The sequence below is a fragment of the Thamnophis sirtalis genome, unplaced genomic scaffold (genome assembly GCF_051295495.1).
Source record: "Thamnophis sirtalis isolate CommonGarterSnake01/CBP01778 unplaced genomic scaffold, rThaSir2_p1.2 scaffold_3, whole genome shotgun sequence".
Taxonomy (NCBI): Eukaryota; Metazoa; Chordata; class Lepidosauria; order Squamata; family Natricidae; genus Thamnophis; species Thamnophis sirtalis.
Window position 1 is genome coordinate 123,351,848 of NW_028261383.1, and position 16,666 is coordinate 123,368,513.

Here is a 16,666-nt window from a genome sequence, read left to right on the forward strand (position 1 = left end):
CAGCTCTGTTATACTGTTATTCTGAGTGCAGAGGACTGGAAACATTTATTTGGCAACATCACCTTGCAAAGTCCTAGAAAAGTGGAGTTGACCTTGAGCAATAGCTTATTGCTGGGGAAGGTGTGTGCTGCAATAATTGTTTACAGATTTGCTATGCTGTACTGTGTCAACCAGAATAGAAGTGGGAAGGACTTTGGAGGTCTTCTAGTCCAGCTCCCTGCTCAAGCAGGAGACTATTATTTAAGACAACTGGCTGTCCAGTCTCTTTTAAAAGCCTCCAGTGATGAAGCACTTACAACTTCCGAAGGAAAACTGTTCCACTGGTTAATTGTTCTCACTGTTAGGAAGTTTCTCCTTAATTCCAGGCTGCTTCTTTCCTTGATTAGTTTCCATCCATTGTTTCTTTTTTTATATATATTTTTTTATTTTCAGACAAACACACAACACATATAACATAAAAGCCTCTTCAATTACACACTGTGTCGATTGGTTACAAAGTCTTTCTGTGTCCTTTCCGTAGTCCTCACTTGAATTTTATCAAAATTCACATATTAACAATCAAGATATCTTTGTATACATTGTTATTATGCTTCCTCCTATTCTAAGTCATTCAATCATTTTAGCATTGATAACATTCTCTAATAGTTTCCAATTCCATGTCCCCCCTATTAGTATCATCAATCTAATATACAAGTATACAAATTGATATAATTATTAAACATCCATTAAGCCCAGCTATTATTACATCCTTTCAACATAAGGCATATCAAATTTGAAGTAAATTTATATTATAACATTTTATTACATTATCCTGAAATCATCCAATGATATTACATCTTTATAATCTATTCTATATAAAATTGTTTAACTTTTATAAAAAGGCTTTTCAACATCATCTCCATATCCTCAATATCCTTACAGTATTGTATAAAATTTCATATTATCAATCTAGTACATATAAATGCTTTGTTATCATTATTAATCATTTATTTGACTATACATAGAACTCAAAATTTAATTACATTTAACTAAAATTTATTGTGACATTTCATTTCATCCTGTATTCTTCCAGAGATAGTGTAGTCCAATATCTCTTGCCGTTTGTAAAGTCTGTATTCTAAATGTTTTCCTGATAAGTCTTATGTGGACTTCTCTTAAGAACTTGTTCATTATAAGAATTCGAAACCCTTTATCTGCTCTTTTTATCAGCTTCACTTTTGTTATCATTAGTGCTTTTGCCGAGATTACTATCATTATTTCTGCCAAATTTCCCCTCCTTTCTTCATCTATTTTCTGACATCCAAAATGAAGATCCGGTTCATCAATTTCTCCTTTCTGTATTTCACAGCTGTCATTTCCCTCCACTCTCAGTTTGCTGTCAGTGTCAACAATATTCTTATCACTTTCATATGTCTCTGTATTTTTTCAGCTCTGTCCTCAAACTTCATCGCTGTCCCCGTACTTTTTGAATTTTGATCTATAATTTCAAGTCTCTTTTCAATTCTCTCTGTAATTATTAAAACTTATGAATTACTAAGAAAATTCTTTGCAAAGTTAGTGCCTTTTCTTCTTCACGTTGTGCCATTTTCCAGGTTATAAACACTGCCAAAACATCCGAGACTTTTTAGGTCAACAAATCCAGTGGAGTTTTTCAAATCAAAGCTTTCTCTTTCCTTCAAAGCAACACCTGTATCAACAAAACATTTTCACTGAGCCTTTCAGTAAACAAAGTTTATAGCTTTATATTGCCAAGCCTCTAGCCACTAGATGGCAGTGTTACCTCTTTTCCATCTGTTTCTGCCTCTCTGTCCGAGAGAGGGGGGAAAAAAGTGTAAAAATTACGCTACGTCTCTGCCTTACGAGAGAAGAGCTTTTAAACCACGAATACAAAAATGGAGAAAGTATAGAGGAAGAAGGAAAAAAAGAAGACCAGTCCAGTTTAAAAGTAAGAGGCATATGTAAAGAGTTCATCCATAGAAAACAAACAAAGTTAAGGTAGAAAAGATAACACGATCATCTTAAACCAGAGTTGACTCGCCGCTTGGTTTCTTCTGTCTTCAATTTTATTTTAAATTCCAATTCTTTTGGGTTTTCCCTTCTCTAATAATAAATTTTTTTCTCATCAATTCGACACACTCCTGTACTGCTTCTGTTTCAGAGGCTTGTCCCCACCTTTAGCAGCCATTTTGGTTGCTTCTCTTGTAGCTGGCAAAAAGAGCTTTCTCCTGGATCAACCAAGGGCTTTGCAATGCCCCTGAGATCAGCAGGACATGCTCTTCTCTATCACTGTTCCTTCAGAACAGTTTAGGTCCAAAAGGACCGTCCAGAAACAGAGATATCAACAGCAATCCTGGAGACCCAAGATTGCATGTCGTGTCATTGTGATGTCAAGCACTGCCCATCTCCCATCCATTGTTTCTTGTTCTGCCCTCTGGTTTGTTGGAAAATAAATTGACCCCTTCCTCTTTGTGACAGCCCCTCAAATACTGAAATACTGCTATCATGTCCCCCCTAGTCCTTCTTTTCTCTACACTGGCCAAACCCAAATCCTGTAATTGTTCTTCATATGTTTTAGTCTCCAGGTCTTTAATTATCTTGGTTGCTCTTCTCTGCACTTTTTCCAAAGTCTCAACATCTTTTTTGTAATATGGTAACGAAAACTGGATGCGGTATTCCAGGTGTGGCCTTACTAAGTCTCTATAAAGCGGTACTCATATTTCACATGATTTTGATTCTATGCTTGTGTTTATACACCCAAGGATTGTGTTTGTGTCTAGTCCTTGGAAAACAACTCTCATGGATAAAAGTTATGTTGTGGATGATACAGTGCTGTTTTTGTCATTTTACCTGATCCTACCTGCATGCTGAATTGCAAAATTCAGAAAAAAAACTAAGGCTAATTGAGCTGTGGGGCATAATGCAGTACATACTGTGTTTCCCCCAAAATAAGACAGGGTCTTTATTTTTTGACCCCTGAAATAAGCGCTTGGCCTTATTTTCGGGGAGGTCTTATTATTTTTGAGGTGCAGGAGGCGGTGAGCGTGGTCACCTCATTGCTGCTGCTGTGTTGCAATATTTTCAGGGGAGGGCTTATTTTAGCCCATGCGCTCAAAAGCACGATTGGGCTTATTATCTGGGGAGGTCTTATTTTCAGGGAAACAGGTTATTGAGATCTTTTGGGAGGTCTCATCTGTCATTCGCTCCCAAAAGTCAGGAACAGATGTCTAGGCTACACAAGTAGTCCTCAATCTATGGCCACAATTGAGCCAAAATTTTCTGTTGCTAAGTGAGACATTTGTTAAGTGAATTTTACCCCATTTTGTGACCTTTCTTGCCATAATTGTTAAGTTAGTAACACGGTTGTTAAGTGAACTTAACACTTACTTCTTTGATTTTGCTTGTCAGAAGGTTACAAAAAGTGATCACATGACATGGGGATACTGCAACCATCATAAATATGAATCAGTTGTCAAGTGGCTGAATTTTGATCACATGACCATAAAGATGATGCAATGGTCATAAGAGTCAAAAATGGTCAGCCGTCACTTTTTTTCAGTACTGTTGTAACTTCAAACAATCACTGTTGAGCACTACATGTTTTGCTTAGGCATGAAGAGTCATTTATTCACTGCAGCTCAAGTCTCATAGTCTGACTTATATTCCAACATCTAAACCTTGCATTTCCTTTTGTGTTCTGTTTAGTTTCCATATGCAGCACCTCCTCCCCAGGAGCCAGTGAAAACTTTGAGGAGCCTGATCAACATCCGCAAAGACACACTGCGTTTAGTCAAGTAAGTCAGTGATTTCAGAACAGGGATTTGTTCTGCACTTTGAACCTTTAACTCAATCAAAGCAGGAAAAAATACCCCAACAAAGAGAACTGTCTCGCATTAAGATGACTTAGTGAATGCGACTTCCTGTGGCTTAAGGCTTTCTGAAGGGAACTTGTTTGCTTGAATGGGCTTGCCTAGGAGCCGCGGAAGAGAATACAAAGTTAGACCAGACAGAGGTGTGATGGGGTAACTATAGATTTGCTACTTTCCAGTCCAGCCTTTCTCAGCCTCCCCCCCCCCCCCCCCAGTTGTAAATCCCATCATTCCAAGCCACCTTGGTGGTGCTAGCTGGGAATTCAAAGAATTATCACCTCAGCACTTCTCAAAGGCCCAAGCTGGAAAAGCTACTCCAGGTCAAAATGGACTTTCCAAAGATTTTATCTCCCCAACTCAGCTTTCTAAAGCCCCTGTGGGTAGAATCACAAGGAAATGACCTTCTACAGGAAAAACAGAACATAAATAGGCCAAAGATGTCTTGGCCTAATTGACTGTAAACTTTGATATGTGTATAAATTAAAATACATTGCTGTAACAAATTGTCTTGTCTAGTACAGTAGCACGGCTGGTATATGGCATGCCCTTTTAGATATTTCTCTGGAACAATGCTGCTCCTCCTCTATTTAGATGACTTGGGGCTGTTTTGTTTTGTTTTTACTTTCCAAATTTGGGTTAAGAAAAAAAACCCCATAGAATTATAGGGGCAGAAGGAACCTTTGGAGGTCTTCTAGTCCAATTCCTGCCCATTTCAGACTAATAGTTGTCCAATCTTTTTTGAAAACCTCCTGTGATGGAGTATCCATAATTCTGTGAGACAAGCTGCAGAGTTTGTTTCCCAGTTGATATCAGGATAGTGAAAATTCCCCATTACTTCATTGGTGTGTTTCTTGCACATCTCAGCCATACTTAGCCAAATATAAGTATAGCAATGTCATTGCTTTTTCTTCCAATATTCCCTCAAATACTTTCAAGAAGGCTTTCATCTGTGATATTGTGTATTTCTGTAAAAATATAGTAATTCTTTACATACAGTACGACAACAACAAATTTGCAGCTTTTGGATGCAATTACATCAATAGTGCAAAACACAAATATGTCAGCAGAGGCAAGCTTCCCTCTGACACATCTTTATGTCAACCAGTTCTTGTCTTCTTCCGATTGTATTTGTGATTTAAATGCTGAAGCTTCCTAGCTCTCATCCGACATGAAAATCAATCAGCAGAAATCCCCATCTTTGTGGATTTCTTTAATTGGGAGGTCTAGCTACTCAATCTCATAGGCCAGCTGCTTATTGACAGTGTCCTGTACTTTAGGACTCATGAAAGCTGGGTGGTATTTTTTGAACTTGACTTCAAAAAGTAAAGTGAGAATTAGCTCTGAACAGCTACAGTATTATGTACAGATGTTGCCTGTTGGAAGCAGTCCATCCGCTCTTGTGCAGCAGGGCGTATCCGTGTGCAGCTCCTCAAGATTAACACGGGGATTAAGTGTGAACAATTCTGGGGAAGAATTTCTCCAAGTGTTGTGTAAAATGATTTGATCAGCTTCTTGTCTCTTTTTGGTCTTTATCTTCCCTGTCTGGCTTTCAGGATAACTACAGGTGACAATAGGATTTAAATAAAGTTGAATTCATTTTTGTTGCTAGGCTGGGATTAGAGGGGAATAATTGCTTTCAGTGTAGATCTGCATGGAGCAAGAGAGAACTTTCCTTAGTGGTCAATTCTCCTCATTTCAGTCCTGAGAACTAAATAGTTGGGATTCTGGACAGCAGAAGAGCAATTAGGAACAGGTCTCAGTATAAGATATTTTTCTACCAAGTTAATATGCCTTGATTTTGATTCCTAACTGCTCTCTATAACCTTCCCCACCCCCACCTCCGATCTAAAACTTGCATATGGTTCTACATGCAAGTGCATTCAGAAATTAAGTGTGTTTGAAGAATGGCTTAAAACAGGCATCCTTGCAGTGGAAGTCATTTATAATTTTTCCCTGTAAATGTACTGCCGTGTATTCCTTTGGGTTTACTCTGTTTTTGCAAAGGTAACAAGTCTGTGTTTGTCTCCAGAGAATCCAAACAATAGGCAAAGATGTAAAACATGCGAGCAAGGCCTTAGTTGGTACTTGTTTTCGTCCTGCAATTCAGCAGTGTCAGTTTTCATTAAATCAGGTGAATAATCTTCAACTGTCACTTTCTCAGCAACAACCTGGAAGAATTGTATTATGCTAATGGACTAGCTTTCTGGTTTCATATTCTTGTCCTTTATCTCTTCTGTTCTCATACTCATACTTGGGAGTCAGTAATTCTGGGCAAAAGCTGTCTGTGCAATAACCTGGGACTTCAATGTTTTTGCAGAAATGGTTTAGCACATGGGTGTCAAACTCGATCGTGTCACATGACATTTTTTTTGCCTTTGCGGAGCTGGGGTGGGTAACTCTGGTGTTCTCTCATACTGACAAATAGCAGATTAATGTGTAGATAAAAAGGATACAATAAAACATTTGGATTATTTATTGAGAAAGAACTATTGAAAAAGTGGAAGAGGGATGCATTCAGTACTTTGCTAGAAGGCAGAGGGGCATGAAAACTGGCTGGGTGACTTTGGGCCAATGGTTCTATCTCAGCCCAATCCATCTGACAAGATTGTAGTTGTGGGAAAAAGAAGAGGAGGGAGGAGTGTTAGGTATGTTTGCCGCCTTGAATTATTTATAAAAATAATAAAGGTGGGATAATAAATAAATGTAGCCAATAGGTATAAATATTAGCTGAAGTAAGCAATATAGGGACATATTCTCGTACCAAATCTCAGTATTGTGATTTCAACACATGCTTCCAGAAGTATGGAAACAGCACATAGCCATATTAAAGGCCTCCTTATATTTGCATCAGGCCTAATAAGCTATTTTCAGTTTTTATTGGGAAGCTTCTTAGGTCTACTAGGAGATTCTGAACCTTGAACTCCTCGTACTTTCGGCATACAGAATAATATGCTCTGTTGCTGACCTATGAGCTCACTGTCAGAGAGCAGCCTCTTAAACTACCACTAGATATTTCTTCTGTAATAAAAACAATGGACAAACTTTCTGGAATGTATAAGGGGAAAAATGTCTACAAAAGCTTTGGGTACAGAAACTCTTGGTGTAATCACCCAAAACCTGTGCCAATCCTGGATTCAAGAACCCTTTACTCTAAGTATGTCCCAGTGAAGATAGTGAGATAGTAGTTCAAGAAAAGGTAATACTATTTCTTATGGTTTAGGTCTAGAACAGCGGCCCCGAACCTTTTGAGCTCCAGGGACAAGTTCCATGGAGAGAGATTTTTCCATGAACCAGAAGGGGTGTGGTTTCATGTGTTGCCTACATCCCACAGATTGGACTTTGCTTGTTTGGGTGGCCCGATTTCTGGCATGCTGCGGATTGATGCTGGTCCATGGACCAGAGTTGGGGACCGCTGTTCTAGAACAAGGGTTAAGACCAGTGGTGGGATTCAGCCAGTTCGCACCACTTCGGGAGAACCGGTTGTTAATTTTCTGAGCAGTTTGGTGATTGTTGGAAGAAATCAGGGCAGAGAACCGGTTGTTAAATTATTTGAATCCCACCACTGGTTAAGACATTTTCATGACATGGAACCTGTGGTTCCAACACAAAACCGCGTTCGACTAAAGCGTGCTCGACAAAACCGCGTAGCTGACGTCATCACAGGGCGACAACAGCGCGGAGACAGAAGCACGCTGTAAACGCTAAACCTAAAATTAACCCCTAAACCTAACCCCCCTAAACCTAATCCTAAACCTAACCCTTAACCTAACCCTAAACCTAACCCTAAACCTAACCCTTAACCTAACCCTAAACCTAATCCTAATCCTTAACCTAACCCTAACCCTTAACCTAACCCTAAAGCTAACCCTAAACCTAACCCTTACCTTAAGTTGAATCGGCTTGCTTTCAAAGCGCTATTTAAAGCGCCCTTCTTTCTCCGCGCTCGCTGTTGTCGCCCTGTTGATGACGTCAGCGATGCGGTTTAATCGGGCGCACTTTAGTCGAGCACGGTTTTGTCGTGCCACGGGAACCTGTAGCTGTAGTTAGGGAAAATTGGCTAGGTTTTAATGAACTTCAGTCTCTTATGAAACTTCATCAAGTTCTTATGCAACCCTAGGGTTCCAAGGAACATAACTGAAAAAAATGCTGGTCTCGTATTTCTAAGAAACCAGAGACAATTGTTTACAATAGTAATAGCACAAAGATTTGCATACCGCTTCCCAGTGTTTTACAGCCTTCTTTAAGCGGTTTACACAGTCAGCCTATTTCCCCCAACAATTTGGCTCCTCATTTTACCCAACTCAGAAGGATGGAAGGCTGAATCAGCTTTGAGCCAGTCAATCGAACACCTGGCAGTGAGCTGAATTGGCCTGCAATACTGCATTCTAACATGTATGATTTATGATTTTATGATTTTATTAATATTTGTAGGCCGCCCTTTTCCCTGAGGGGACTCAGGGCGGCTCACATAAAATCAGGGAGGGGGAATACAGACATTGACATAGAACATATAATAAAATAGTAAACAACATACATTCATCATTCGGGAGGGGCGGCTATCCTTGTCCCCAGGCCTGACGGGCTAGCCAGTTCTTAAGGGCTGTGCGGAAGGCCTGGACGGTGGAGAGGGTACGAATCTCCACGGGGAGCTCGTTCCAAAGGGTCGGGGCTACTACTGAGAAGGCCCTCCTCCTTGTAGTTGCCAGCCGGCATTGGCTGGCCGATGGAATACGGAGGAGGCCTAATCTATGTGATCTTATTGGTCGCAGGGAGGTAATTGGCAGAAGGCGGTCTCTCAAGTATCCAGATCCACTACCATGTAGGGCTTTATGGGTGACTAGTAACACCTTGAAGCGCATCCGGAGCTCGACAGGTAGCCAGCGCAGCTCGCGGAGGATAGGTGTTATGTGGGTGAACCGAGGTGCACCCACAATCACTCGCGCGGCCGCGTTCTGTACTAGCTGAAGTCGCCGGATGCTCTTCAAGGGCAGCCCCATGTAGAGCACATTGCAGTATTCCAGCCTAGAGGTCACAAGGGCCCGGGTGACCGTTGTGAGAGCCTCCCGATTCAGGTAGGGTCGCAACTGGCGCACCAGGCGAACCTGGGCGAATGCCCCCCTGGTCACAGCCGTCAAGTGGTGGTCAAACGATAGCTGTGGATCCAGGAGGACTCCCAAGTTGCGAACCCTCTCTGAGGGGTATAGAATTTGACCCCCCAGCCTGAGAGATGGAATATTGGTGGAATCTTTGGGAGGGAAACACAACAGCCACTCGGTCTTTTCTGGGTTGAGCACAAGCTTGTTAACCCTCATCCAGTCCATAACGGCTTCAAGGCCTCGGTTCATCACGTCTGCCGCTTCATTGAGTTGGCACGGGGCGGACAGATACAATTGAGTATCGTCCGCATATTGATGGTATCTGATCCCGTGCCTGCGGATGATCTCTCCCAGCGGTTTCATGTAGATGTTGAATAGTAGGGGGGATAAGACCGAGCCCTGAGGCACCCCATAAGTTAGGGGCCTAGGGGACGATCTCTGCCCCCCCACTAACACCGACTGCGACCTGTCCGAGAGGTAGGAGGAGAACCACCGCAACACGGTGCCTCCCACTCCCACCTCCCGCAGTCGTCGCAGAAGGATACCATGGTCGATGGTATCGAAAGCCGCTGAGAGGTCAAGGAGGACCAGGATGGAGGAATGTCCTCCATCTCTGGCCCTCCAGAGATCATCGGTCAATGCGACCAAAGCGGTTTCTGTGCTGTAACCGGGTCTGAAGCCTGACTGGAAGGGGTCGAGATAGTTTGCTTCCTCCAAGGACCGTTGGAGCTGGAAGGCCACCACCTTCTCCACAACCTTCCCAAGGAAGGGAAGGTTGGAGACTGGGCGATAGTTATTAAGAACAGCTGGATCCAGAGATGGCTTCTTTAGGAGGGGTCTCACCACCGCCGCTTTCAGTGCGGCGGGGAAGTTCTCCTCCCGAAGAGAGGCGGTCACAACCGCCTGGATCCAGCCTCGTGTCACCTCACTGCTGTTAGTAACCAGCCATGAGGGACACGGGTCCAGTACGCAGGTGGAGGCACTTACAGCCCTCATGGCCTTGTCCACATCCCCGGGGGTAACATCCTGAAACTCAACCCAGAGATGTTCTACTTGATCCTCTTGTGCCTCGGCTGGAACTGCGGGGATGGAGTCCAAGTCCGACCGAAACCGAGCAATTTTGTCCGCTAAGAATTGGGCATAATCCTCAGCTCTGCCCTGCAAGGGTTCCCCCGCTTCCCTTTTATTTAATAGGGAGCGGGTTATCCTAAACAGGGCGGCTGGGCGGGACTCAGCGGACGCAACCAAGGTGGCTATGTGAGATCTTTTCGCTGCTTTAAGTGCCCTGGTGTACTCCTTGGTGCAGGTGGTTACCATTGCTCGGTTCGATTCGGACTTATCAGACCTCCATCGGTGCTCTAGGCATCTCCTCCGGCGCTTCATCTCCCGGAGTTCCTCGGTGAACCAAGGGGGTCTCCGGGATCCGCCGCCTCGGAGGGGCCGTAGTGGCGCAATCCGGTCGAGGGCCTCCGATGCTGCTGAGTGCCAGGCAGCGACCAGAGTCTCCACCGGACTGTGGGCGAAAGTATCAGGAATAACCCCAAGCTCTGTCTGGAACCTTAACGGTTCCATAAGTCGCCTGGGGCGGAACCACCTGGTCGGTTCCTCCTCCCTACAGTGGGGGTTTGGTCTCCGGAAGTCGAGCCTCAGTAGGTAATGGTCTGACCACGACAGGGGTATGATGTCGTTACCCCTCAGACCAAGATCACAAATCCACTGCTCCGAGAGGAATACGAGGTCGAGCATGTGACCCGCCGAATGGGTTGGGCCCCGAATTACTTGGGTCAAGCCCATGGCTGTCATGGAAGCCATGAACTCCTGCGCCCCATCAGAGTTTTCGCCGAGCGAAGGCAAATTAAAGTCCCCCAGGACCATCAACCTAGGGAACTCAATTGCCAGCTCGGCTACCGACTCGAGGAGCGAGGGGAGGGCTGCTGCAACGTTGTTGGGAGGCAGGTACGTTAACAGCAGACCCACTTGACCCTTGAGGTCCAACTTTATCAGCAGGGACTCACACCCGACAAGCTCCGGAGCAGGGACCCTACGAGGAACTAACGACTCCCGGATAACAACGGCCACACCCCCACCCCTTCTCTGGGCTCTCGGCTGGTGCAGCACCTGAAATCCTTCTGGGCACAGCTCTACAAGGGGGACTCCTCCCTCTGGGCCCAGCCAGGTTTCAGTAATACATGCCAGGTCTGCCCTCTCGTCTAAAATTAAGTCCCGGACGAGAGGAGCTTTATGTACCACAGACCTGGCATTTAGCGACAGCAGCCTGAGTCCAGGGTCCTGACTACTTGCGCCATCTGGTCTCGGAGTGGGACTCATAGGGCCGGAAGGAGGGATCTCTGTGATGTAGCGAACCCTCCTTCCCCGGTAATGGCCAGCCCTAAAGTCCCCGCCATATCTGCCCCTCCCTGTTACGACCGTAATACCCCGACCCTCTCCCGTGTCTCTGGTCCCCTCAACCACCCCCATGGCCCCCGCATCTCCCGGCAGGTCCTCCGAATCATACATACCCATGCACTCCCCCAAACAGTCCCCACGTAAAAGTTAAAAAACACAAAAATTTACAACAATATGATAGTAAAAGTGGGCCATTCATTCAATCACAACCAATCCCATACACTCATCATACTATTTAAAGAAATTGCGCAATTAGATGTGTAACAATATGAAAAGGGGGGGGAGAGGTACTCCGTTTCTCTCCCCTCCTATGTCCTGGGGAAACGTCCTTGGCCGCCCGGTCAGAAATGGATAATATACAAGGCGGCCGTATGCAGGCAGGGCAAGATGTAAAAAGTAGAAAGTCCAGTAATTCATAGATGGCAGTCTTAACGATGAGTAAGTGTTCCAATCCAGGGGGCCAAGGTTTGGAACTAGCCTGAGCCACTTTAGCAGAGGAGGAGGGAAGTGCTGATGTTTTTGGAGCCCAGTCTCTGCCACCATGGTCGCCATCCCCCATTACTCTCACACCAACTCAGCCACAATCCTACTCCCCTAGTGGCTGGAGCGGGATGCAAAGGGCAATGTCCGGAGAAGGCCGCAGTGACACAGGGCTCAGTTCAGGGGGTTTAGAGGGTCGTCCTCTTCCCCACCCTAGCAAGCACACCAGTCAGTCGAAACGGCCAGGTCTTTCCTAAAGCAGATAGGGGCAGATAGCAAATAGCAGGGTGAGCAAGATAGAACCAAGGGGGGGGGGGGCGTCTGAGGCAGCAACAAGCACAGCCAAAGCTTAAGGTCTCAATAAGCTTCCAACGCTTCCTTCTTTAAGGAGAAGTTGATTAAAATTAAAACCCTATGTACAATCATACCGTAGCAACTTTCAACTTGGTGCCTTCCAGATTTATTGGGATGATTACTCCTTGAAGTCCCCAAATCACTTCTTTAAAAGTTGGATCTTCAGCATTTGTACCAAATGTATGGTTACTTTGTTCTGCTCTGTTAGATGCACAGAGGAAGTGAAGTCTCCAGGCGAAGAAGTCAGCAAAGCGAAAGTCCAGTACAACGTAGAGTTCACATTCGATACAGATGCACGGGTGGCCATAACCATTTATTATCAAGCCACTGAAGAATTTCAGAATGGAGTGGTGAGGTAAATCAAAGGAGAGCTGGGGAAAGGTATCACCTCATAGCTATCGTTGTTCATTGTTAGAGGAAAAGTGGACAGGGCTGTCTGTTCAGGGAACTGCAAATTTGTAACCAAGATATATCCACGCAAAATACTCTGATAACCTCTGCTGTTTTATATCAAGTGTCTACTGTAGGAAAGCTGGTAAGTCCACAGCTAATTCCCTCCTAGCTTCAAATTGTAGGAAAGGTGGGGATAGAGGCAGGGGTGGGATTCAACTGGTTCGGATCGGTTTGGGCGAACCAGATGCTAATTTTATTGGTTTGCCAAGCCAGTACTTGCAAGGACTGGCTGGCCCCGCCCGCCATCCTATCCCGCTCCTCACAGGATTCTCCATATGGCCCATTTTGGATGCCAGGTAAGTGCAGGGCCCACATGGAGTCTCTGGGAAGGCAAAAAACGGGCCTCCTAGAAGTTCCAGGAGTTTGGAAATGGGCCTGATTCTGGCATTTGGAGCCCGGGAGAGGCCATTTTCACCCTCCTGGAGGTTCGAGAAAAGCCTCCAGAGCCTGGGGAGGGCTAAAACACCCCCCAGTGGTCCAGGAGCCTGAGAAAGGCCATGGCCATGCCCACCCAGCAACCGGGCAGAGAACCGGTTGCTACAATTTTTCAATCCCACCCCCGGGATTGTGCCAGATTTAAATTTCAGCTAAGCAGAGGTTAATGGCCCCATTTGAAAAGGTGCTCTCCAAGGTTCTTGCAACAAATATGTGCCTGAATCGTAGCTTCATGCTTTGCTGCCTTGTGGTGTGGCAGAATTTAGCCTAAAATGGCTTTTGAGGACCCTATGCCCCGTGAATTGGTTTGTGATGCATCACTGCAGATTCTGAAAACAGTGCTATTGTGGAAGTGTTCATGGAAGCCAGCTTAAATATGCTGATGTTACAAAGATGCAAATAAGGGCCTCCTAATCAATCAGCAGAGCTGAAAAATGAACGAAGGCTGCAGGTTGGATGGCCTTGAAAAAAGGACCTCTTTATGACTATTTTCCATTTGAGAAAATGATATTCTAATAAGCATGATAATAGCAAATTAAAGGGGGAGTAACACAAAAATGAAAACGTGATATTGATATCATGCCTGAAAGAAGAGCTGTTTTCTGGGTGATATCTGCATTAGTTATATTAGTTTATGATAGCCACATGGTTAAAAGTGCTGGTTATATGTTGCGAGACTAAGTTCTAGTCTCGTCTTAGGCCCAGAAGATGGCTGAGTGACTTTGGGCCAGACGTTCTCTCCCAGCCCTAGGAAGAAAGAATTGGCAAGCTATTTCTGAAAAATGTTGCTAAGAAAATTCCAGAGACTTGTTTTTGTAACCACCAAGAATCAAATTAACTGATAGCCCAATAACAACATTAATTGTTTAGGGGTGAGTTTTTTTTACACATCTTTCAGTGGCTTAGTGATTCTTCAGAGCAGCATTGCAATTAAAATGATAAAACAACTGTATCAATAAAATATATTACAGACAAGCAGAAATGATATATAACTTTATTGCTAGAATTACGAAAAAAAATTGGGTCAGTCAGGAGGTGGCTTTAAATGCTGTCTGAAGATGATGCTCCATATCTTGGAAGACCCCCTACTAGGTTGGGAAGATAAGAGCATTGTGTGGGATTGTTCACTCTGGGTTATCCACTTTTTCCTTATAGTTATATCCCCAAGGAAAGCAGTTTACACTCCGAGACTGTCCATTATAAGCGAGGTGTATGCCAGCAGTTCTGTTTGCCTTCCCATAGCATTGATCCCTCAGAATGGACTGAAGAAGAGGTAAGGAAGACGCATGCTTCAAAGAAATTAATAGTGAGGAATTACTTTTTTGAGCAAGTATCCTATTAGATTCATATTTCATCAGGCCCCGTGCATGCTGTACAAAATAGAGATCTTTATCAGGGAACAAAGTATACTGTTTTACATTAATGGAGTAACACATGTCTACTGTATGAGATTGTCTTTTTAAAAATCAGAGTGTTTCCAGACATTTTGTGCTAAATGAGGACTCCCCAGGGTGCCTGCATTTCTAGTATTGCACACCTGTGGTAATGCTTGCTGGGCACATGAGTGGATTACTATAATTCTGCTGGTGCTACCAGTATTTTACTCTCTAAGATCACTTGCCTTTTTACTTCAGGCCTCTCATTCTTTGCAGCTGAGCTTTGATCTGGACCGCGAAATATATCCCATGGTGGTTCTTGCAGTGGTAGATGAGGGCGATGGTAAGGATGCTCTTAAGGTTCATGTTCATGCTTTATTTATTTGTTTATTCTATTTGGTATACAGTTTACTTTCTGTTCAAAGAAATTGTGACAAGCAAGGTTTAAAAAAAATTAGAGAATTAAGATTGAAAATTTAATCCCTGAGCAATAGCCTGGTAAAGAAGCTACATCTACACACTGTCTTAATTTTGTGAGAAGTTGGACAAGGGATGTATTTCCTATGGATGTGTTTCATTGCCTGAGAGCATGGAAAAGAAGACCAAGGAATGCAGAGTTTTTTATCCCAGAACTTTCTGCCTAGTCCTCATGTTCTGGGGTAGCTCAATCCACTAATCTGCCTGTTGCAACATATGAGATCTCTTCTGCAACCCCTGAAATGGATCAGAATATTTTGTACCACTAGAGTGTATGCACACTCATTCTCATTCTCTCTCTCTCTCTCTTTCTCTCCCCCCCTCCCTCCCTCTCTCTCTCTGGGGTAGACAATTTTGCACCACTAGAGTGTGTGTGCACACATTCTCATTCTCTCTCTCTCTCTCTCTTTCTCCCCCCCGCCCCCAAACTGGTAGTGAAGATGATAGCATTTCATGCCCGCTAAGCATTCTACAACCCATTTATTAAGCTGCAGATGACTTCCTCCAGTGGGTTCATGTAGCTGTTGAATAGGATGTGTTCCAGATTGGATCCTGTAAGATGCTGCCATCCTATCAGTCAAAGTACAAGACAATAAACCCTCAGCATCACTTTCTAGACATGGAGAGGCTGGAACCACTATAGAGCCCAATCTTCTCTGAAAGTTCAGAAAGAATACCATGGTCAATGTATCAAAAATTGGTTACAGATCCAGGAGAATTAATGGGCTCAGTCTTCTCAGCCAGTTTCAAGTATAGACCTTTCGTTAAGATGAATAAAGCAATTTCAGTATCATATCCCTATTGAAAGCTAAACTGGAATGCGTGCAAATAATCAGCATCCTCCAGATGTTGATCGGATCGCGATAGGAAGCTGAATTGACATGTCTTGCAAGTTGCCACTGTACATTCTAAAAATTACTGCTGATTAAATTGATTTTGTGTCCTGTTGAATATCATTAGTAACTGAAACCCTTAGAAAGGAATCTGTAATGAACCATATATGTATATTTAATTACCCTGGTTATAATTATGGTCAATTAAGACTACTACTATTAAGGACAACCGCAGGGGGAAAATGTAGCAGTCCACGTCAATTTCTGGAAAAGTTATGTATCATCCTGAACCTCAATTTTGGATCTTGTCTTGCAGAGCATATGGGTCACTGCCATGTATTGCTGGCAACTTTTGAGAAGGTAAACATTGCGCTCTTGCTGATCCAATGTGCAAAATGCATGAATCTAAATTTCCATGTTGAATGTATGCAGGTTGAATCAATGTAATAAATAAAGTAAAATATATAGTTACAAGGTTAAAGATATATTATAATGAACAGGAAGATAACACAACTACAGGGGTCTTTTTTGAGCAGTGGCAATTTCGTAGAATAATGCTGGGTGAGTAAAAATGGTCTGAGTTAAAAGGAGAGTGATTGTTAAAAAGAAAAAGGCAGGGAAGATATGAATAGGAGACATTTTCTTTGTGGAGTACAATTGTGTTTTAGGGTGAGTGAGTTTCATCACACCTGTCCTCTAGAATTTCTTTTGATGGACTGTGTCGTTGAAGTCCACCTGAACATTTGTATTTCTTCCTCTCAGCATGCGGATGGCGGCTTTTGTGTGAAACCCCTCAAACAAAAGCAAGTGGTGAGTGTGTGGCTGGTGGGATCAGGTTCTCTGTTTTCCCGCACGTACTGGTTCCTGTTACTTTTTAGGGAAAGCTCCTT

General features: G+C 43.7%; 1 protein-coding gene across 5 annotated transcripts in view; it reads left to right on the forward strand.

Moving 5' to 3' along the window:
• Positions 1-16,666, forward strand: part of RNF157 (ring finger protein 157) — a 111,006-nt gene that overhangs the window by 69,512 nt on the left and 24,828 nt on the right. For 3 of the 5 annotated variants that reach the window (XM_087709890.1, XM_087709888.1, XM_087709893.1), the window contains exons 3-8: positions 3,703-3,791; positions 12,411-12,557; positions 14,246-14,363; positions 14,725-14,809; positions 16,093-16,136; positions 16,539-16,586. In XM_087709890.1, the coding sequence (XP_087566016.1) occupies positions 3,703-3,791; positions 12,411-12,557; positions 14,246-14,363; positions 14,725-14,809; positions 16,093-16,136; positions 16,539-16,586 (531 nt within the window). The remainder of the gene's footprint in view (positions 1-3,702; positions 3,792-12,410; positions 12,558-14,245; positions 14,364-14,724; positions 14,810-16,092; positions 16,137-16,538; positions 16,587-16,666) is intronic. The other 2 variants (XM_087709889.1, XM_087709891.1) reach the window with 2 other exon arrangements.